Source organism: Mastigoproctus giganteus, chromosome 6 (genome assembly GCF_048544385.1).
Source record: "Mastigoproctus giganteus isolate SK-2022 chromosome 6, ASM4854438v1, whole genome shotgun sequence".
NCBI lineage: Eukaryota > Metazoa > Arthropoda > Arachnida > Uropygi > Thelyphonidae > Mastigoproctus > Mastigoproctus giganteus.
This window is the reverse complement of record NC_143580.1, coordinates 130,232,296-130,255,594: the sequence shown is the minus strand read 5'-3', so window position 1 is coordinate 130,255,594 and position 23,299 is coordinate 130,232,296. Positions and strand designations below refer to the sequence as shown.

Sequence of the window (23,299 nt, the reverse complement as noted above, 5' to 3'; positions counted from 1 at the left end):
GCTGAGTGTCAAAAGCTGCTTGTATGTCTAGGAATAAGATTTCAAGATGTTCCTTTGAGTTAAGGGCTTTTTGGATTGCTCAGCTGGTCATTAATAGATTTGATAGCATAGACCTCCTAGGAATTACAGTATAAAGATGTTGTGGACGCCCGTTGAAGCAGTGATCGACTAAGGTGGACTGCATCGTTTTTTCAAACACTTTTAGTTAGTAGTCCACAGGAAATAGAGATTGCTCTGTAGTCTCTGGGATGGGATCTTTTGGTTTATTAGTTTTAGGAACTGGTAAAGCACGGTAGACATTCCATATTGTCACTGTGAAACCAGTCTCGAGGATGCGGTTGAAGAGGTGATGTAACAGGTCAATCACATAGAAACTGCATATTTTGAGAATAAAGAGTGGAAATCCATCGAGACCAACTGTAGATTTATTGGAAAGGCTGTTTATTTCTTTCATAATCATTTCCCTTGATACCTTAACATGCACAAGCTCGGTCCTGGCGTTATCTGCGATGGCTGCTACAGGGAGGGGCAGATGTTTTTCCCAGTATGTGAAAGCATTAGCGTTTAGGACTAATATTTGATCATAAACTGACTTTACACAAACAAATTAAACTTCACTGCCAGCATGAAAAAGTTGAACATATTGAGTTATTTCAACCAATGGGATCTGACTGCCTCGCTATACTTCATTTGTATATGGTTCTAATCCGGGCCAAGCTTTTGACTACACAGACTTAGTTTGTACTTGGTACATAGTTTTAACTGGGCCATATTTGAATATGGAGCACAGAATATAACTTAGCAAAACCCAGTGCTTTTTCTAGCTTGATCCTATCTACCATAGTGTTTTACCTCTCTCTCTCTCTCTCTTGGAGCTTTTATAGCCTATATGCTTAAGCCCACAACCTCTTTTCATGATTAGGAGACAAGAACTAATGTTGCTGCAATACAATCTGAAATACAATCTCTGCCTCAAAATTCAAATTTACTGATATTATTCATTTCATGCTGGGAAACTATATCAAATTTGGCCTTTCTTCAGTAGACCTTTAAGAATACAACTTTGACAAGCACTAGTACATTTATAGTTGCAACTAGACAACACCACTACCACTCCAAGATCCCTCATCCACCTTGGAGTACAACTCTTTTTTTTTTTTTTTTTCTTGGCTGATGCATACTGCAACACATGGGAAAGACCACATGGATCTTATCTGAATCCATGAGTCTTTCCCTGTTAGCTTGCTTTCTTGCATCATTTGCCACTACTGCTCCTACTACTACAACTGTGAAAACATCTCCACCATAGTGCAATCTTGTGCTATAGAAGTGGAGCAAAAATATACTTCTCAAAGAGAATATTTTACAACTGCATTCCATCATCAATGAGCAGTACTGGTCATTTCTTCTGGAACAGAAATCAAGCTAACAGGTTTGTAATTACTCGCATCGCTCTTTAACCCACCCTTTTTGAATTGGGAGGATATTTAAACACCATGAATCCGCAGGAACCTCCCCTGAATCCAAGAGTACTTTCATAATTATGACTAAATGTTTGTCTACCTCTTCCTGCTTCTGGTAATATAATTGGATAGATCTCATCAGCCCCAGATGTCTTATTTACTTTTATGTTCAACAGTTTCTTTTCCAGTCTTCTCTCACTCACAAAATCATTTAGCTCTCTGCTAGAATTTGATGTCAAACATTGATCCAAAATATCTATTCAGTTTGTCTGCAACCTGAACAGGCTCATTAACAGTTGCGCTATTAATATCTAATGGACCAGTGTGATACATCCCTTTAATTCTAGCGTTAATATAAGTCTTTGCTCCTTTCCAGTTCCTTTGTTACTGCTTCATGGTAGCTTATAAGATTGTGATACAGATCATCTAACAGTAATCCATGCTGTGATTACTGTTAGATGATCTGTATCATTTCTCTGACCACTAAATCCATTATATTTCATGGAACAGAAGTCAATCTTACATGTCTGTAATTATTCACTTTGCTTTTAACCCCCTTACAGATCATTGTACATTTCTGCATCTCCAGTCCATAGGGATCTTGCCTAAACCCAGAGATGTTCTCATTAAATATGGCAAAGATTTGTTTACCTTGTTTGCTACTTTTTTTAATATACATGGATAGATTCTCTCAGCCCTGGTTACCTTATTTGCATTTTTGCTTCAACAATTAGTTATTATTTATCTTCCACTTTCTTCTCAATTATTTCAAAATCATTAAGTACAATTTATAAATTGGTATATTTCTGGTATTTCCATACCTACAAAAAATTCTTCACATGTGAAAGTAGATTCACAATATTTATTAAATTTTTTAAGCATCCTGAGCAGGATAGTCAATAGTTACGGCATTTGTTTCTAATGGACCAATGTGGTTCAACCTTTTTCCTTCCAGTGTTAATGTAAGGAAAGAACCATAAGTAAATAGTTACTAATTTTCTCTGTGTTCTTACCTGAAGCAAAATAGCAGTAAGTCTCTTTGTGTTCTTACAATTTTCCATAATCTCACTCTCAATATTTAATTCCTATCCCCCCCACCACCACTCCACAAAAGTCTTCAGTTTTGCAAATAGCAGCACTTGCAATCTAGACGCATGCAAAGAGATCTGGATGAAATGTTTAAGAATTTAAATGGGTTGAGCAAACTAATGAATGCTGCTGGCATCCTTACCCTTTCTCAGTAAAAATATGCATAAAAAAATATAAATTTAAAAAGGATGGCTGCAGGACAGATGTATGAAAATTTGCTTTCAGCCAATGAATAATTGATTGTTTTGCAACAAATTGTTGTCTGGTGTTGTTGAGTGAGTACAAATTGTTATAGATAATTAACAAGCTAGTGTTTTCCCCTCTTTTCCCTCCCTCTGTCTGATGATGATGTAAAAGCTTGCTTCCTTGCATAATTTATCACTATGACAAGTTCGTTCACATCTCTCTCATCCACCTCCAGACCCATGGATTTTCCCAGAGAAACAATCTCCTCCACCACTGACACTTCGGGTTCCAATCCTTCAAAAGCCCTTTCAGCTACAGCCTCAGGCCACAGCTTCTTCCGTGCAGATATTAAGGTCCTCGTTGTAACACCCAGCCAGGCCTGATCAATAATTCTCAGGCATATCACGATGTTAAAGTGGTCCTTCCAGAACTCTCGAAGGGTAAGGTTTGTGTTCTCCATCACTTCAAAGCAGCGCCGAAAAATGTGCTTGGTGTACAACTTCTTAAAATTAGAAATCACCTGCTGATCCATGGGCTGCAGGATAGGAGTGGTGTTAGGTGGTAGGTAGAGAACCTTTATAAACTTGAACTCTTCGAGTAAATCATCTTCGAGATTTGTTGGGTGAGTAGGGGCATTGTCGAGGACGAGAAGGACTTGCATGGGTAGGTTGTTTTCCTGTAGATATTTTTTAACAGAAGGGCCAAACACCAGGTTTATCCACTCCACAAAGAATTTCCTGGTGACCCACGCCTTCGGATTTGCCCTCCACATAACTTGTAGTTTTTCTTTTAAAATCTTATGTGATTTAAAGGCTCTGGGATTTTCCGAATGGTATACTAGCAGAGGCTTGATTTTGCAGTCACCACTCGCATTGGCGCAAAGTGCTAGAGTTAATCTATCCTTCATGGGTTTGTGACCTGGCATCGTCTTCTCCTCTGCCGTTATGTAAGTCCTATTCGGCATCCTTTTCCAGAAAAGCCCTGTCTCGTCACAGTTGAAGACTTGCTGAGGGATGTATCCTTTGGCTTCTATCAGTTCGGAAAACGTTTTGATGTAAACCTCAGCTGCCTTCACATCCGAACTTACTGCCTCACCATGCCTGACGACGGAGTGAATGCCGGTCCTTTTCCTAAAGTTGTCAAACCAGCCCCGACTGGCTTTAAACGAGTCTTCCGATTCCTCGTTTGTGGAAGTGTGTGGGATCTGCTTCAGCAAATCACCGTAAATCGCTCGTGCCTTCTCACATATGATACTTTGTGTTAAGAATCCTCCTTGAAGCTGCTTCTCTGTCACCCACACCATCAGTAGTTTCTCCATTTTCTCATGGAGAGAGGTCCGGAGCTTAGAAATTATAGTAATGCCCTTGGCTGGCGTTATACCCTTTATCAACTTCTTCTGTTTAAGCACAGTACATATCATTGACGTGCTACGCCCGTACATCCTTGCCAAGTCAATTACTCGCACACCTTGCTCATATTTTTCTATGATTTCACGCTTTAATTCAATAGACATCATCTTCTTCTTCAGACCCATGGTTATAAAAATAAATTTGATAATGTTTTGTAAATGTACAAAAACCAAAAAACACGAACCCAACTTATCAAAAATGCTACGAAAACGAGGGAAACAAGCACACAGACTGAAGTCTAGTCTGAGGTGGGAGAAACTGTTAGACGTTGCACACGACCCCAACATGCGCCCCGCATGTTGGGGTCGTATGCAGCGGTGTAGTGTGCGATTCCTCGTATCTCAAATCTTGCTCTCATCTCAAAGCAAAATATCGCTCGCTCGGCGGCTCGTATCTCACTCGTATATCGAGGTACCACTGTATTTGTTATTTTTATAAATTTTTATTAATCACTATTTTGATTAATTGGCATCCTTGATTTATTTCTTTCCTCCAATCTATTTGTTGCATACTTAAATGTTTCTGTTCACCTCTTACTTGGCTTGCCAAACAACTGGCATATTCTTATTTTACATTGATTATGTTTCTTCAACATGTGGTAGGTAATGCTTTGCGGCCACAGATGTTTGCTGTTTGCTGTACTGATTCCTCCTCTCCCCCATTTCCATTTTTCTTTTGTTATTTTTTATCATCATATCTTTTCTTATTACCTCTTATTATTATTAATTTTTATTATCTTATCTTTCCTTATTATTTTTTTATTACTTAATTAAAGTTCATTTATTTGCACGCATGCGTACACACACACAATGCAAGAAAACAGTTCTGTCATCAAAGTATAACATTTTATGTTTTTAATTACTTATTTTCTTGCCATCACTAGAGATGCTGCTTGGGAGTTAGAAAGAAATGCTTATCAAGATTTATATGTTCGATATTGCAAATGTGATTCAGTCCATTGTCTGTCATCTCAGGGAAGAAACTATACTGGTCGTGGGTAAGTTAGATAGTGTTTTTCTTTTCTTTTTTTTAGTGGATGTTATAAATCCATCCTATGAAACGGCACTGATTTTGCAGATCCTCAGCAAAATATCTATTGCATGTTAGTCACTGGTTTAAGATTAAGCCAAAAATGGTCCTGTCATAGTCTGCACACCCACTAGTAAGAGGTGTGGGGGGAGATGAGAGCCTATATGCTGCCATGAAAAATGCACTGCCCATTGCCATTGAAAATTGTATCAAAAATCTGGCTACTAAGGGGGGGGGGAAATATATATATATATGCACAGGTAACTCTCATATAACATGGTAGTTAGATTTCTATAAAATCTCACGTAGCAGGATACCATGTTATTCGGGACTAAGAATCAGTACAAAAAGGGGATTATGTTCCAAAACTAAAAAAACATCTTTTTTTTTTATAACTATTAGAAACTTAATTTTTATTAAAAATCGTAATATTCAAATTCGTCAATCCAAATACTGAGTGATTTTTCCATTTTCTAGTGCCTAGGGGTGAGCTGTCATATTTGTGGAAAGATCCTACAGCAACAGCAGTTCTAATTTTCTGTTTATTTTTCTTTATGGTCTGGATTGTTGCTTCATTTAAATTTAAACTCTTTGCAATGTATGATACCTTTCCCCTTTTTTAAGATGTTTCTATAAAGTTTCTTTTGAGGGGTGCTTTTTTTACTTTCCTTAGGCATAATTTAGGGCTGGAATTTAATTCACAACAAAGAAATTATTCCAATACGGTTCTTAAGAATAAAGTTTAGTAATACATATCCAGAAAAATTTATAAATGATCAAATGAAAACCAAAATAACCATACAAAAATCTTAAAAGTCACAAACTGCACTCTTTGAAGTCACAAATTTTTATGGTCTCAAACAAGCAGAAGTTCAATAGCACAGAACCTTACATGGGGATTTCCCAACACAGGTATCCCTCGTTTTGCGCAGGTCTGATTTGTGCCGATTCGCAATAGCGCCGATCACTAACCACATTGCCATTTTTATTTATTTATTTTTGCAATTTTTTTAAAAAATTTTTTTTATAAATTGAAAGTTTAAAATCGTCAGACAAAATTTATCGGTATCATACTGTGCTATGTATCGTGCACTTTTTTACGTGATTTAGGACAATCTGAGCCAATCAGCAATTAGCGCATTCGTATCAGAGACGATAAAGATTCCTGCCCTCAAAGTAACCACTCATGGATACAGGTAGTAAAGGTCCATGTGGTGAAGCATTCAGTTGGTAGTTGTTTATGCTATTTACAAGTGTTGAAAATTTATTACGCTAACATTTTTTTATTAATTGTCCTATTAATTAATTGTGTTATAAAGTTTTTATTTTTTAATTTAATAGAATAAAGACACGCCATGTCTGGTAAAAGTAGTTAATTGAATCCTGGTGCAATATTCGGAGGATAGAACCTGATGAAAGCAGCCCTGATGTGTGTGTAGGACTATGAATATACCTCCATTGACTATTACTACAACTATAAAGTATGCTAATAAAATAAAACAATTGATTAGGTTCAGAGCACCAAAAAATTTTTGGTGCCCAGAACCTAATCCGGTGATTTCTGATTGACCTCATTATATAAAGGGTTCCATTTGCACCTGTCCCCCGAGGAACCTAACCCCAATGTAAATCGAGGGCTACCTGTATTTTTTTTTGGCTTAGTTGGCAAGTCAACACTGAGGAGTCAGAAAAGAATAGAAATGTTGAAAAATGACATTCAACATAACAGTAGGGTTCCCCCACACAAAAGCTCAAAAAGACCGTGTTAAGCAAGGCTTGCCGCAATTCTCTAACCGTATCTTATATAAGTACCATGTTGTGCGAGGATTGTTGCAATTTATGAATTGTGTTATAGCGAAACTGTGTTGTAGAAGAACCGTGTTATATGGGAGCTGCCTATATATATATATATATATATATATATATACTATCGTTGAATTATATTAAATATTAACATAAATTAAATTATAATAAAGTGAGTAAATAAATAAATAATTAGGCGTTCATTAGAGGCAGCGACATGCAATTCCTCCATATGAAGCTGAAATACATCCAATATTATAAATTAAATAAAATAAAACATAAGCCAGTAGTATGGCAAAAACTGTAGAGCGAAAATTAACATAAAAATAACCCAAATAAACAAACGAATTCGTTTGTTTATTTGGGTTATTTTTATGTTAATTAAAAAAACAAACGAATTCGTTTGTTTATTTGGGTTATTTTTATGTTAATTTTCGCTCTACAGTTTTTGCCATACTACTGGCTTATGTTTTATTTTATTTAATTTATAATATTGGATATATATATATATATTCATATACATGTACTTAACTTATTTATACATTGTTACTTTTTAAATTATGGTACTATACTTTTGAGCATCAGGTTTGTAGTCACCCCAACCAACCTGCTAGTTATATATAAATCTAGCCCTGGTATGGATAGCTTATATATAAATATATAACCTAGATACATAAAAAAATAACAAAATTAATGTAAATTTAAAGAAGATTAGAGAAAGTTGGAGAATTAGAGAATACTGGAGAAATTGGAGAAAAATTAGCAAAAGTTAGTGAAAATTAACATTCTCCCTCGTGACCATACCTCTGCTATTTCCTCAGGAGCTTTGAGCAGACATATAGCCATGCTACTAGAGGAATGTATTATTCATACCCATTTCTGTAATCTCTATACCAGTTTTGCTAGGTTAACTTTAGGCAATTACTTGATGAATAATTTGGAATAATGAGAGTAATTTTTTTGAATATATGTACTTAATTTTAAATAAACAGGGTGGTTTACGTATATGACAGAAAACTGTGACAGGAGATTCAAAGCCCTACAGGTATGTATCAGATTAAATCATTATTGTACCTCACCTCTATATCCTGTGGTGGTCAGTCTGAAAATGTTCAATTTTTCCGCCTTCTTTAGGTTTTATGTGTGTAGTACTATTTATTGTGCAGACATACCAGGTTTTATCTGTGGTGTGATAGTTTACCTTGCCATAGGCAAAATCTAATGCTCTGCATTCCTGAGAGTGGGTTGGATGTTAAATTGTAATTTAAAGCATGGGAAAATTGTATATTTTTGCTTGTATTATTGTAGGAAGCAGATACAATATGATATCAATTTTTATATTTATGTTTAATGCATTAAATTAAGCTAAAATTGAGAAATAAATGGAAATAAATTGACATGATAGACATTAAAATAAGAAATAATAGAATTCGAAAATTGTAGATCTCTTAAAAGTACCATTTTAGAAATAATAGAAATAAATGGAAATACATTGACATTCATGATGCCCTGTATGTGCCTCAAAACAGGGCATTTAGGGTAGGTAGGAATATCTAAAGGAATATGAATCGCATAGGAACCCATAACCGGAAACGTCACTGGAAATCAGTACACGGCGCTGTTCATCAGTTCGCGAGAGGGAAAATTTCTGGTTTACTCATTCAAGCGGAGTTGCCTCACGAAGAACATGCATCGATATACAAACTGTGAACTGGCATACATGCACCTAATGTATGGATTAGCAGAGGGCCCACACGGTGTGTGACCCCATTCAGCACAACATTGCTTCGCAATATATGTGTGGGCAGGTATGTTCGGTGACTGCTTAGTCGGCCCATACCTGTTATCATCCCGCTTGAACTCAGCTAAATATCGGATCTTTCTTGAACAAGTTCTACCAGGGTTACTTGACGATGTTCCAGAAAATGTGAGACGCAACATTTGGTTTCAACATGATGGAGTGCCTGCCTATTATGGAAGGTGTGTTCATGACCATTTGAATAGGCGTTTTGAGCGTCGATGGATTGGCCGTGGTGGACCCGTTTCCTGGCCCCCACGCTCACCTGATTTATTGATCCTTGATTTCTTTCTGTGGGGGCCCTCAAATCTATCATATAGAGATAGATTTGAGGGCCCCTTAAGACGGAAATGGATCTCGTGGCGAGACTCGTCTGTGTTGCTGCTACTGTCAAAGAAACTCCAGGTGTGTTTGATCGTGTCCGCCAATCCATGCTGTGTCGGTGTCACACATACATCGCGTCTCATGGTGGAACCTTCGAGTATCTGTTGTAACATCATGAAATGCATCCATCTCTTACTCCATTGTTAATATTATGTGAAATAAATGTTTACCACTGATTACTGTCTTGTGTCATTTCTGCTTCTTGTGCCTCTGCTACTACTTTCCCCTGAAGTGAATGGATGAGTGAAATGGGAAGGGGTTTTTTTTTTTTTTGGCTGATGCTATATGCTATAAGCTTGCTTTCTTGTCTCTACTAATGCTAATATGCATCCCATGCATTTTCTTCTCTGTCATGAGTTGCCTTAATTCATCAGAAATTGATTTACATCTAAACCTAAACAGTATTTCTTAGTTGGCTTAAAAAGCCTAGTAGCTCCTACAATTACTTCACTGAATGCTTTCCATTTAGAGTTTGCAGTTGGTCCCTCTGTATAGAATTTAAAAATGTCTGAGACCACTGTGGTCACCTTTATGAAAGCAACCACCCTTCCCTCTATTGTCTTGTGTCCCTTAATCTCAGTTGCATTAGCATTAGCAAAGGCACATGATGCAAGAAAGCAAGCTTATATAGCATCATCCGAAAAAAAAAAAAAAAAAACAAACCCCTTTATTTCACCCATCCACTCACTCCAAATGTTTGTCAACTTCTGCCTTGAATCTATTTAAGCTATCAACTTCTACAACGACAGATGAAAGTTTGTTTCAGCAATCAACCACCCACTGGCTAAATACAAACTTCCGCACATCTATTCAACAACCGTCTTTCCTCAATTTGAATTTATGCCCTCTCAGGCGATTATTCTGAGCAAGAGGAAGAATCCCATCAGCATTGCGCATGCTCAAACCATTCAAGGCTTTATACACCTCTCCAGACACTAATTTGCAAAACTTAAGCCTTTCTTCGTAAGAGCAACCCTTTGTTACGTTCACTAATCTTGTTGCCCTTCTCTGTACTCGTTCTAACAGCTCTACATCCTTCTTAAAATGAGGCCTCCAGATCTGTATACAGTACTCAAGGTGTGGTCTGGCAATTGCCTTATACAAGGGAATAATCGCCTCCTTATCCCTGCTAGAAAAAATCCTGTATATCATTGACACCATGAGCTACTCTTGCAGACAGTCTACACTGCTCAGAAAACTTCATATCTGCCTGCACAATTACCCCAAGGTCCTTTTCATGTGCAACAGTATCAAAGGCTTTTCTAAGATCCAAATTAGAAATTAATAAGAGGAGTTTACTTCAATATAGTACGTAGAACACTTCCGTATGATACCCTCCACAAATTAAAACGGAAAAAACGAAAAAATCGACAACTTACTGGTACATTAAAGTTAAATATAAATAATTAAATAATCAATTTAACACAATTCAAAATCAATTTAAAACAATTAAAATTCAAATTAACGCAATTAAAAGAATCTAACGAAAATATTCAAAACGATTTTCCTTCCTGAAGCTGACAATGCTTATCGACCGACTGTCGTGATCACAGGAATGAAAATTCCTGTGATCACGACAGTCTTTCTAATATTATTATCAACGTAGAACATATTGAGTATTACAGCTCTGATTCATACTATTTAAGATCCAAATATATGATATCAAAGTTATTCTTTGCATCCAGTTCCTTTGTGACCACATCATAGTATCCAATCAAATTGGTCAGACAAGACTTCCCCTTAATAAACCCATGCTGTGTCCGAGCTATAACTGAAGTCTTGTCCAGATGATCCTGCAGTGCTTCTTTAACCAGTGCCTCCATTAATTTCCCTGGAACAGAAGTTAAACTAACAGGTCTGTAATTACTTGTGTCTCCCTTTGATCCTCCTTTGTGGATTGGGGACACATTTGTAGATTTCCAGTCCATGGGTACCTCCCCTGAGTCCAGGTAAGCTCTCATAATAATGGCTAAGGGTTTGCATACTTCCTTTGCGCATCCTTTAATATAACTGGATAGATTGCATCCACCCCAGGTGTCTTTATTATCATTAGCATTATAAGTAGACGCAAATGATGCAAGAAAGCAAGCTTATACTGCATCAGCCAAAAAAAAAAAAAAAAAGGAAACATTTTCCCTTTCACCCATTCATTCCTTTAAAAGTTTGTTCAGTTCTTCCTTGAATTTATTTAATCTGTCAACTTCCACAATGACAGATGGAAGTTTGTTCCAGACAAATTTCCACACATTTGTCTACAACTGGCTTTCCTAAATTTGAATTTATGCCCTCTCAGGTGCAGAATCTAAGCAAGAGGAAGAATCCCATCAACATTGAGCCTGCTGAAACCATTCAAGACCTTACACACCTCAATCAGATCACTTCGCAGGTGCCTAGGCTCCAGACGCAATACTTTGCAGAGCTTAAGCCTTTCTTGGTAAGAGAACTCCTTCGTTCCCTTCACCAATCTCGTTGCCATTCTCTGTACTCGTTCTAGCAACTTTACATCCTTCCTAAAATTAGACCTCCAGACCTGTACACAAAACTTAAGGTTGTCCTGACCATTACCTTATACAAAGGTATAATCACCTCCTTATCCCTACTAACAAAATTCCTGTGTATCACTGATAAGATTCCATGACCTGCTCTGGCAGCCTATCTGCGCTGCTCAGAAAATGTCATATCCGACTGCAAAATTACCCCCAGGTCCTTTTCATTCTCCACTACCCTGAGTGTAGTACCGCACAGTTAGCATTAGCATTTCTTGTGTTTACCTTCAACAATTTCTCCTCTACTTTACTCTGTTATTACAAGATTATCTAGCTTACTGCCAGAATTTAATACACCTCTGGCATTCCTCTCCCTGAATAACTCCTCATGTGTGAATGTAGATGCAAAATACTCATTTAGTTTGTTAGCCACCTGAGCAGGATCATCAACAGTTGAACCATCAATGGTCAACCGGGCTAGCCGAGTGGGTAAAGTACCTGCCCGGCAACCCAAAGGTCGCGGGTTCGATTCCCGCCTCGGGCTTGGATCAAAGTACTGCAAAAAACCTTGGGAGGTGCAATATGGCCACAGAAGCCGATGCGCCAACAACTACCAAATCAAAAAAAAAAAAAAAAAAAAAAAGAACCATCAATAGTTCCACTGATCATCATCAGTGGACCAATCTGATTCATCCCTTTCCTTCTAGAGTTTACATAGGTAAAGAACTCTTTGTTGTTTTTCTTTGCATCCTTTGCCAAGGATTTCTCATAATCTGCCTTTGCCTACCTAATCTCCTTTGTTACTTGGTGATTACAGACCAGCTTATATCTATCATAGGCTTCCATGTCACCCATTAATTTATATGTATCCCATGCATTTTTTTTCTCTGCCATATGTCTCATTAGTTCATCTGACATCCATTTAGGCCTAAATCTCAAACAGTATTTCTTAGTTGGTATGAAAAGATGTAAGATTAATTCTTTGAATGCTTCCCATTTTGAATTCGCTGTTGGTAACATCATCAGTTTTTTCCACCATATAGAATTTAAATACTGTCCAGACCACCATAGTCACCTTTACGAAAGCAAAAACCCTTCCCTTTTCCCCGGATGGTAGTTACCTCTGAGTAAATCCCTCTTCAGAACACTCTGATCACTGCCACCTAGCGGTTCTTCTATCTGCAGATTCTTGATGCACGAAGAATTATTACTGATAATCAGATCAAGGGCATTATTCCCTCTAGTTGCCTCGCAAACATGCTGCTGTAGAAAACAATCATCCAATAAATCCACAAAAGACTTGCTAGTGTGTGAGTGACCAATCCACAAATTTCAGACAATATCTGGGAAATTAAAAGCCCCCATTTTAAGACACTCTAATTTACTGGTTCACTATTTCTCTGCACAAGTGCTCATTATACTCATCAGATTTATTAGGCCTGTAACACACACCTACTCTCATTTTTCCTTTCCCAGTGCTTATGTCACACCAAACAGACTGAACATTGCATTGTCCACCAACATCAATTGGATGCACTTTCTTAGATATTGTGTTTCTTAACTAAGAGCATAACCCCTCCTCCCTTCCTGTCCTGTCTATCCTTTCTGTACACATTGTTCTCCACAAATTCCAGTTCTGCACTGCTTATGTCTGTGTGACACAATGTCTCTGATATCCCAACAATATCTCCCTTTGATGTCTTGACTAGCACTTCAAGCTCATCGAATTTATTCACTATACTCCTAGCATTGGTGTACATGCAAGTATACATGCACCTGTTTCTACTCTTAGTTACCCTAACACAGCCCATGTATTTACTTGTTCCCTGCAGTCCTGGAAATTCCCGTTGCCTTGCTTTCCAGGCTGGTGCTCAATTGCATTTCAATAGAAGTAGTGCAAGAATCGCTTTTATCTGTGCCAGCGGCTACTATTAATCTATTAGTCCATGTATCCCCCCCAAGCTAGCAGTTTTCTGATCCACCTAACACTGCCTCGATAGCATCAGCAAATATTCTTGCACCCTTTCTATTTAAGTGTATCCTGTCCCTGTAGAAGCAGTCTCTCCTGTTACCATGCTGAAAAAAATTCTACCCCATGAGCCTTACACAATCTCTCCATGGCTGAATTGGTTGATAAGGCTCTCATCATATACTCTCTCTTGTCATGTCTGGGTAGAATTGCAGACACTTTCAAATTTAACCCTAACTCATAGCTTGTTTTCAACATTGACGTGTACTTGTTAATCAGATCTGCAGGTCTCTTACTGTTAAGATCATTATTGCCAACCTGTACAACAATAACCGTTTGTTCCCATAAAAGATGACTATGCTCTACAACGTCATCAGCTTTTGCCCCTGGCAGCCATACCCTGGTCCTATTCCACCAATCCTTTTTGTAATATATTCCCCGTCTCCCTGTCAATAGAGTCACCGATAATAACTATCTCCAGTGTGGGGTTAGCACATTCTGTCTTGGACGTTGCTACTATGTTGTGTGTTCCACAGAGTGAGCTCTGGCATTGTAGCTGACAGCTTGATGGGTCCCTCATTTTAATTCTTTTGAGGGCATCTACTGTACTCCTCACACTCTCATAAATGCCTATCAGAATTCTGAGCTGGTGCCTAATATCTTCACACTCTCTGCATCTAACACACAAAGACATTCTTCTTGGCTAGATCATGTCATGTTTCAGAAAGGTTTCCATACGTTTGACAAGTTGCACATTTTTTTAGACTGTAATATTTTGGAGAATCATCCCCTTCCGTTCTACCGCAAGCCACAGCACTCCCGCTACTTTGTGCCTGTTGCTTTATTGCTCTGGTCTGGGGCATGGTTTCTGTTTAACTTCAATTTAATTGGTCAATTGACAACACTACACTAAGCTAACAGATTCCTAAATGTAGTAGTACATATTATGCTATCAGTTTTATGCTTACGTTGTGCTGTCATGTTAGAGATATATGCTATGCTATACCGTACGATCTAATTTACTATAACAATGATGGCAAGTTTCAAACGGATAACCGTTCTATGTATATTAAGTAGTAACCTTCAAAATCTCTAGCTAAATTCAAAAGAAACTAAGGAGCATGACTAGGACTTTTTTTTTTTTATTATTTTTTTATTTATTTATTATACTAGGTGGTGCTAGCCAGCTTTCCTGGCATCACAGCCATTAATCACAATACTGTACAGATATTTACAGACATTCATCATTATTCCCATTCCATTACAAGATATTGAAGTTCTGCACTTCATGTTACTGCACAATTATAAGACATTGAAGAGCTGCAGTTCATATAAAATTAATTTGTAGTCCCTGCTACGGAAAGTAGCTAGTAAGGAATTGCCATCAGTGCATACAATTTCAATGTAATGTCCAGTCTGAGAAAGAAAAGTCTTTTTAATAAATGAAATATTATCCGGAAAGCTGAATTCCACACCAGTGAACTATTCTCATTAGTAAATTGTAATCAGGCTGGAAAAGTACTCTCATCAGTAAATTATATTTAGAAGATGAACACATATATATTGCAAATATATCAATTTCATAAGCATTGAAATATGTTTAGTTAGAGGTTGACGTTTCCAATGGACTTGTCCAGTACACTGACTTAAAAGACCAATCATGATGAAATGCACAACCTGAATCACCTATCCTCGTCGAGTACTCAGAATTGAAATACCACTCGGAGAAGCACCTGTCCTCAAATACTCTGCCTTGAAAGAGCACTCGCTGATGAAATGTGGGCAGACTAGGGATGCTTGTTTGGCCTGTTGTACTAGTCCTCTTGAATCATTAGTGATTGTCTACCGGGTTCCAAAGCTCGTGCTTGCAGTTTCAGGAACCGCATCACACAGCTGTCGTCCACAGCACAAGGAACCCCCCCTTGCTGTAATCTAATGATCGACAAATGAAACAGCTCACCTTAGGACATCATGTTGTGGGAACTAGTGACACCTTGGAATTACAATTTTAGTATGATTTAGCTGGAGGATCAACTCATTAAGCAAGGATTATTCAAGAAAATGTTATAGGAGCTTTCACGGCGTGGTTTGAAATTGTTTTCAATACGATGTTGCATGGTTTACAACTAGAAAATAACTTAATATGAATTAAGTCAATAAAATGGCAAAAATTTATCAAAAACTTATCCGTTTGCTGGAGCTGAAAATTCTTTTCCCGCTCATGTAAGTTGGCTAAATAGGTACATGAGCAGAGACCTCCAGTCACCCTAGCAGCAAACCCAGAAAGGTGACCATCAGGAGAGTGGGACAGTGTAAGACAACTATTCCAAATGAGGGAATGAGCATGGTAGTAGAGCTACTTGTGTGAAGGAGCAATACGGTAGCAGGGAGAATTTACTAGAGAAGGAACAAGTTAAAACAAGGGGGCGGGGCAGTCACTAATGACACAAGAAATCAAAAAATGGGCATTTGCCATGGGACAGAATAGTGGTAACAGATGGGCAACAACTTGTGAAGAAGGTGGTTCTATCAGAAGGAAATAATGTTAGTTTGAATCAGGTGGATGCTGTGGTGACTGTGGGAACCAGTATTATTTTTATTGTGCTAGTGTTGTGTCTCTTGTTTGCTTTTGTTGAATATGACATTGGCAAATGTTTGAACTGCTTCAAATGCCTTTTTTTTTTTTTTTTCATGGTCAGCAGAAAATATGCCCAGTTAAATTATTAGGTGTTATCTGTATACTGTATGTATTGGGGGTAATAAGAATGTAGAAAATGAGACTGCCTCAGCGTGGCGTCTCCGTAGCCAGGTGGGAAGGAGCAGCAGTGCGTAGCACACACTTCTTGATTAGACCAGGGTTCGAGCCCGTCACCACCAAATACGGAGGATGCGGAAAGGTCAGGGAATGACCACCGCATATCCCGGAGCAATATGGCCTTAGTTGCTAATGCTCCTAAAAAAAAAAAAAAAAAAAAAAAATAACAAACAAACTGCCTCAGTGGCAGGTTTGTGTGTCATCGATGCCTGCGTCTGACCTGTCAATAGGAATGTGACATAAGTACCAGCCTGGAACTACTTCCTGATTTTGGAGTTTACATAGGACAGACATGACATGACAGGATGGTGGAGAGGGGATTATGCTTTTTGCTAAGAAGCATATATGTTCTTAAACATTGGACACAGTGCACCACCATAATGTTGAGTCAGTCAGATATGACATAAAACTGAGAAAACAAAGATTGTACTATTTTGTTGTAGCCAAAATGACTATGAAGAGTATAATGAACAACAGAGACAGATAGAGCAGGCCATCAAATCAGAATGTCTTATTATGGTGGATTTTAACTTTCCAGATATTGATGGGAAGTTGCGTCATCAGCTTCTTGGTTGCAGGGAAAGGAAAGGAAATCAGATGGAAAATTTTGCAGATATCATGTATGTGTTTAGCTTTATTTCTGATTTTTCGAATTGGTTCAATAATTTTTTGTTATTTATTTATTAATTTTTTGACATCAGGAGTTGTGCCAGTAACAAGTGCTGTGTGGACATATGTGTCACTACGTGAGGGGATGCTTCTTGAAAGGCAGTGTGTACTGAAAGTGTAATCATTGAGTCTCAAATCTCAAAATCCTATATATTTATGAGCATTTGAAAAGACAAATAGCCATTGGGCCAATAAAGCTCTTTACATGGAGAAGGTGGCAAGAGGTCTTACAATCTTTTTTCTTCATTGCTTCACATAACTCATTTAGTATATGCATACTGTAGACTATATATGCTAAATGATGTTTATCTATTAGTGCTAATAGCAAGAAGACTTTTGTGAAAGCTCTGTACGTTCATATTCAAAGAAATTGCATGTGAACTCATATTGCATCCTCAACTCACTCTCAATGTAGTGGGAGACATGGATCTCTGGTGCACTTTACTATAAAAAACATTTTGATAGAAATGTCTGTCAATTATTGCAAAATAGGAAAAATTCATGACTATGTTAAACCTAATTATATGCTTATGTTGATTTGACATCTGTCATATACAGTTATTGAAAGCAAGCTTGCTTTACTGCCTCATGCTTTCCTCCAATTGGTAATGTTCTACGGCTTAGTGACATTTATGCGTCATCTCGAATCAAATTATTGACATGCTTGTGTCTTATGTTTCATGCAGCAAGAGCTGCTATTATTGATAGGATGGTGTCTAATTGCAGAAATTGTTGAAACTCACTTTTTTAAAATTTATATTTGCTTGCCAACAGGTTTAAAGGAATTTTAATTTAAAAAATTATAGGTTTTTAGTTTAGAATGTGTATTATTCACAGTTCTGTTCAGTAAGCTTGAAAATAAAGGTGGCATCAAAAAAATAATTTTGAATTTTATTTTTGCTTAATTTTCAAATTTTTGTGTGCACAGTGAAATTTCAAATTTTTGCACACTTAATTCAAGGTTAAGTTTGGGATCACATATGACCAATCTGATTATTTACTATGATGTAGTAGCAAATAATAAGTTTGACTTCCCATATTTAGACATCAATAAAGCCTTTGTTCCACATGAAAGACTGCTGTGCATATTGGAGCTGTCTGACATTGTGGACAGAAGTTACTCCTATGATTAAAGGGATGGTTGAGTAGTGGAAGACAGATGGTGGTTATCAGTGGGCAATTCTTTTCTTGGCTTAGTGTTATAAGTGCAGTCCCTCAGTGTTCAGTGCTCTGTCCCTTACTGTTTACAGCATTTATTAACAATATAAATGAAGACATATCAAGCTTATTGTCCAAGTTTTCAGATGATACAAATCTTGGCAGGGTGGTTAATGACAGGAATCAAGCATACTACTGCATAATCAAGCATATTAAATAAATTAGACTGATGGACTGAGAAGTGGCAACTGAAGTTTATAACATTGGAAAATGCAATGTATTGCATATGGTCAGCAGTAATCCCAGAGTTGCATACCAGTTATGTGGAAAAGAGAACCTAGTGATAATTGTACAGTCCAACATGAAGTTCTCTGAGCATTGCAGACAGGCTGCCAGAACAGCTCATGGGGTTCCATCAATAACATATGGGAATTTTGCCATCAAGGCAATGATTCGTTGCCACATCTTGATTACTGCATATAAGATTCTTTTTAAGAAAAATGTGGATATCTTGGAACATATGTAGAAAAGAGCAACCAGATTAGTCAAAAACACAGAGGTATCCTTACTGTGCTTGTGAGGAGACCTGTGTGATGCTATATAACCTTGATTCCTTGCATCATATACCAGTATTACTACTAATACCAATAATAATTAATAGCAATGCACACTTTTATACAGTATTGTATAAAATTTTAATAAATCACACATTCTGAAATACAATACATTAGCTATAACTGACATTAATTTTAATCTCAGCTATGTCACACATAACTGACATTGTGTGTGTGTGTGTGTGTGTGTGTGTGTGTGTGTGTGTGTGTGTGTGTGTGTGTGTGTGTGTGTGTGTGTGTGTGTGTGTGTGTGTGTGTGTGTGTGTGTGACAATGTCTCACATGCTGTAATTTTATCATTTTTTAAATTACATGCTCAGTATTAATCACAAGTTTTGACTACTCTAATAGTTCAAACATTTCTACTAATTAATTATTCTAGAAAAAATTATTCAATTTTTACCGACAGTTATTTTTGTAGTCAGTAATAACTGATTGTGAAACGTTAAATAAATATATTTAATATATGTAATTATAATCAAATTTTCATTAAAAGTTTATAAAATAGGAAGAAAGACATCTGCAAAAGCAACAGACTGATAATTTGAATGTAACCAGGCTGATGGTTTGAAGTTCTTGAATGTAACCCAGCCTTATTGCATTATTTTACATGTATGTAACTTGTTCCTATGTTCCCTTTTTCTGCTTGTAATGTTTCTGCTTGTTCTGCTTGTCGTTCCCCATGCAAGGAATGAGATTAAGAACAACAGTGAATTGAATGGTCAATGTTGCAGTCGTAAGGCTCAGTAATTTTAATCGTATGGATGAATCTGGTTTATAAAGGTGCATTATCCAGCCCATCATTTAAAAAAGTAAACAAAAAGTAGTTTAGGGCATGGTGAAAATTGTATTCTTATATAATTATTTGATGATTAAATTCAAATTTCCAGTTGTATCGAATTTGTGAGTTTCATTTATAGTACATTTAACTGATATACTAGAATTATGAAATTTAGTAGTATAACTTCAAAATTTGTTAGCAGTTAATTGTAAAATTTAATTGAATGTACAGTACAGTTGATAAAATGTGTATAATGTTCTGATGTATTGCTTTCTAAATTACACACTAGTTCATTTTTATGAGTGACGATCAATCTATTACAGAAAATGGAAGATTAAAGTGTGTAAAACTTGTGGTTCTCAAGGTTGTCATATTGCTTGCATCCCCAAGGCATCATCTAATGAGAAATGGGAATGTGAAGACTGTAAAACCATTTTAAGAAGTAATTATTATTTTAATCATCATTCTTATTTTACTCATCATTTTACAAATACATAATTTTTATACTTTCAGAGAAATCATTTCTAAAGCATGACTATTACTTTCACTGTTCATTCTAAAATAAATTTCCACAAGCAGATAGAAAAAGATTGCATGAATTAGGTGATGAAAGACTAATTTCAAAAATAATTCATAAAGCAAAACCCCTTCAACACGGGCACCTATACATGGTGGAGGGAGTCTCTGTAGCAAGGTGTGCAGGAGCAGCAGTGCATAGCACACGCTCCTTGATTAGACCGCGGTTCGAGCCCGTGACCACCAAATACGGAGGATGCGGAGAGGTCAGGGAATGACCACCGCATATCCCCGGAGCAATATGGCCTTAGTTGCTAATGCTCCTAAAAACCAAAACAACAAACAAATGTGGTGAGGTGACATTGAGTAATGCTGCTGTTCCTCTAGATTAGTTTCACAGGGATCCAACGTTTACATCCTAGGTTTGAGGCTAACATCATAGGAATCCAGCATGTTTGCTAGATTCCTTTAACAAGGGCTTAATATTATTTCCATCCTTTTATCATCTTCATGGCGTGCTTATCGATGTACTGTACTACACTTCAACCATGCTCTTGTCTGCTCTAAACATGACTATAGCTCCTAAGTTTATTCTTCTGCTAGGGACAGTGCAACAGGCAATATGCAGTCAAGGTTGGACTGAATGCCCACCGAGAAATTAGTACTTGATATAAGTAATTGTTCGTGTAAAAACTTAAATAGAACAATTACAATTCGAAAATTGTAGAACTCTTAAAGTACCATTTATAACTGACACAATATAATAGCATAGCTTAATTTAATTTATTATGGTACTCACCTTTTTATAATCTGCATTGATGTTACAATAAAATGGATGATAATTTTAAATTTAAGTTAGGATTTAAAAACAGAATTAAAAATATGCGCAAGGAAGTAGAAGTGCACGTCTTCGTCCTTGGTTGTCAATGTTGAAATTGGAACAATTGAAGTTATATGGTTGAAAACAGAAGGCCAATAGCCATAACAAGTGGCTTTCGTTTTACACGTCTTCAGCTGGCAATGGTAGAATGAGAATGAATGCATTTATTTAAGAAGACTAAGTTCCCGTGATGCTCCTGGATACGCGTGGGAATCTCAGGTGCATGAGATTCCAGACCGGTGCTATGTTATAGGGTAGTTTGGAATTTAATACTTGGAGAGTGGAATGGCGGCGAAACCATTCTATAAATAGGGCTTCATATTGGAAAATTTTAAAACTGGATTTTAATTTGATAATAAGAATGGCTGAATCTACTAAGGGGGGTGTGGTTGTGGGATTGAACATGTGTTGCTAATTCGGTATTGGACTGTCCCATCCTAAAGCTATTGTAGTGGTAGTACGCACGTGTGTTTGATGTTTTGATAGAACCATATTTTGTGGTGGTGCTACCAATGTAGCAAGCATTACAGTTATGTTGACATTTTATTAAGTAGATAATATTATTCATGTCACTAATGTGGTAATTTTGTGTGTCTTAGAAGCGATACAAAACTAGGAACAAGAATTTTCAGAAAAAATACTCACACGGACAAACACTTTGAATCGCATCATCCCCTTAACACAAAAATAGCAGTCCTTTATAATCAAATTTACAATGCTATAAAATACAGTTCCACACATTACGACTTAATAATGAACTCCAAAATCTTACAAGTAAATTCATATCTAGGAAATATCCTATTCAATTAATCAAACTATTATCACAGTCCAAAATAATATTAACAACCCACCCAAACACATTTCCAATAATAATTCATGTATTATCCTCCCTTACCATAGTAATTTTGCCAATCAATTCTGCCATTTATTCAAAGGTACCGATACCACCCTTACATTCTCATCTTATAATAAACTAGGTTCATTATTCAACTCATATAAAGACACACAAAATTACCACATTAGTGACGAATAATATTGTCTACTTAATAAAATGTCAACATAACTGTAATGCTTGCTACATTGGTAGCACCACCACAAAATACGGTTCTATCAAAACATCAAACACACATGCGTACTACCACTACAATAGCTTTAGGATGGGACAGTCCAATACCGAATTAGCAACACATGTTCAATCCCACAACCACACCCCCCTTAGTAGAGTCAGCCATTCTTATTATCAAATTAAAATCCGGTTTTAAAATTTTCCAATATGAAGAAAGGGGTGCTCTTACGAAGAAAGGCTTAAGTTTTGCAAATTACAGTGTCTGGAGACTTGGCACCAGCGAGGTGATCTGATAGAGGTGTATAAAGCCTTGAATGGTTTGAGCATGCTCAATGCTGATGGGATTCTTCCTCTTGCTCAGAATAATCACCTGAGAGGGCATAAATTCAAATTGAGGAAAGACAGATGTAGGATAGACGTGCGGAAATTTGCCTTTAGCCAGCGGGTGGTTGGTTGGTGGAACAGACTTCCATCCCTTGTCGTGGAAGTTGATAGCCTAAATAAGTTTAAGGCTCAGCTGGACAGGTATTTCGAACGAACAGAGGGGTGAAGTGGAAGTGGTTATTTTTTATTTATTTATTTTATTTATTTATTTATTTTTTTTTTTTTGGCTGATGCTGCATAAGCTTGCTTTCTTGCATCAAATGCCTCTACTAATGCTAATGCTAATGAAGCCCTAGTTATAGAATGGTTTCGCTGCCATTCCACTCTCCAAGTATTAAATTCCAAACTACCATATAACATAGCACCGGTCAAAGACGTGTAAAACAAAAGCCACTTGTTATGGCTATTGGCCTTCTGTTTTCAACCATATAACTCCAATTGTTCCAATTTCAACATTGACAACCAAGGAAGAAGACGTGCACTTCTACTTCTTTGCACATATTTTAATTCTGTTTTTAAATCCTAACTTATTCACGCTAACTTAAATTTAAAATTATCATCCATTTTATTCTAACATCAATGCAGATTATAAAACAGGTGAGTACCATAATAAATTAAATTAAGCTACACTATTATATTGTGACATATACTTATATATCTTTTAATATAACTGAAATTAACAACTACAACTGGTATAAAAGCAAAAAAATTCTAAGTATAGAAAAATAAATAATTCTGTTTTTTTAAAGCCCCAGGTTACATAAATAGTTTAACTAATGTACAAGTTAGTGCATTTGCAGC

General features: G+C 36.8%; 1 protein-coding gene across 1 annotated transcript in view; it reads left to right on the top strand.

Annotated features, from left to right (window-relative positions):
* LOC150084577 (uncharacterized) overlaps positions 1 to 23,299 on the top strand; it is a 316,151-nt gene that overhangs the window by 245,018 nt on the left and 47,834 nt on the right. The window contains exons 8-9 of the mRNA XM_090376290.1: positions 5,031 to 5,144; positions 19,976 to 20,094. Coding sequence (XP_090232416.1) covers positions 5,031 to 5,144; positions 19,976 to 20,094 — 233 coding nt within the window. The remainder of the gene's footprint in view (positions 1 to 5,030; positions 5,145 to 19,975; positions 20,095 to 23,299) is intronic.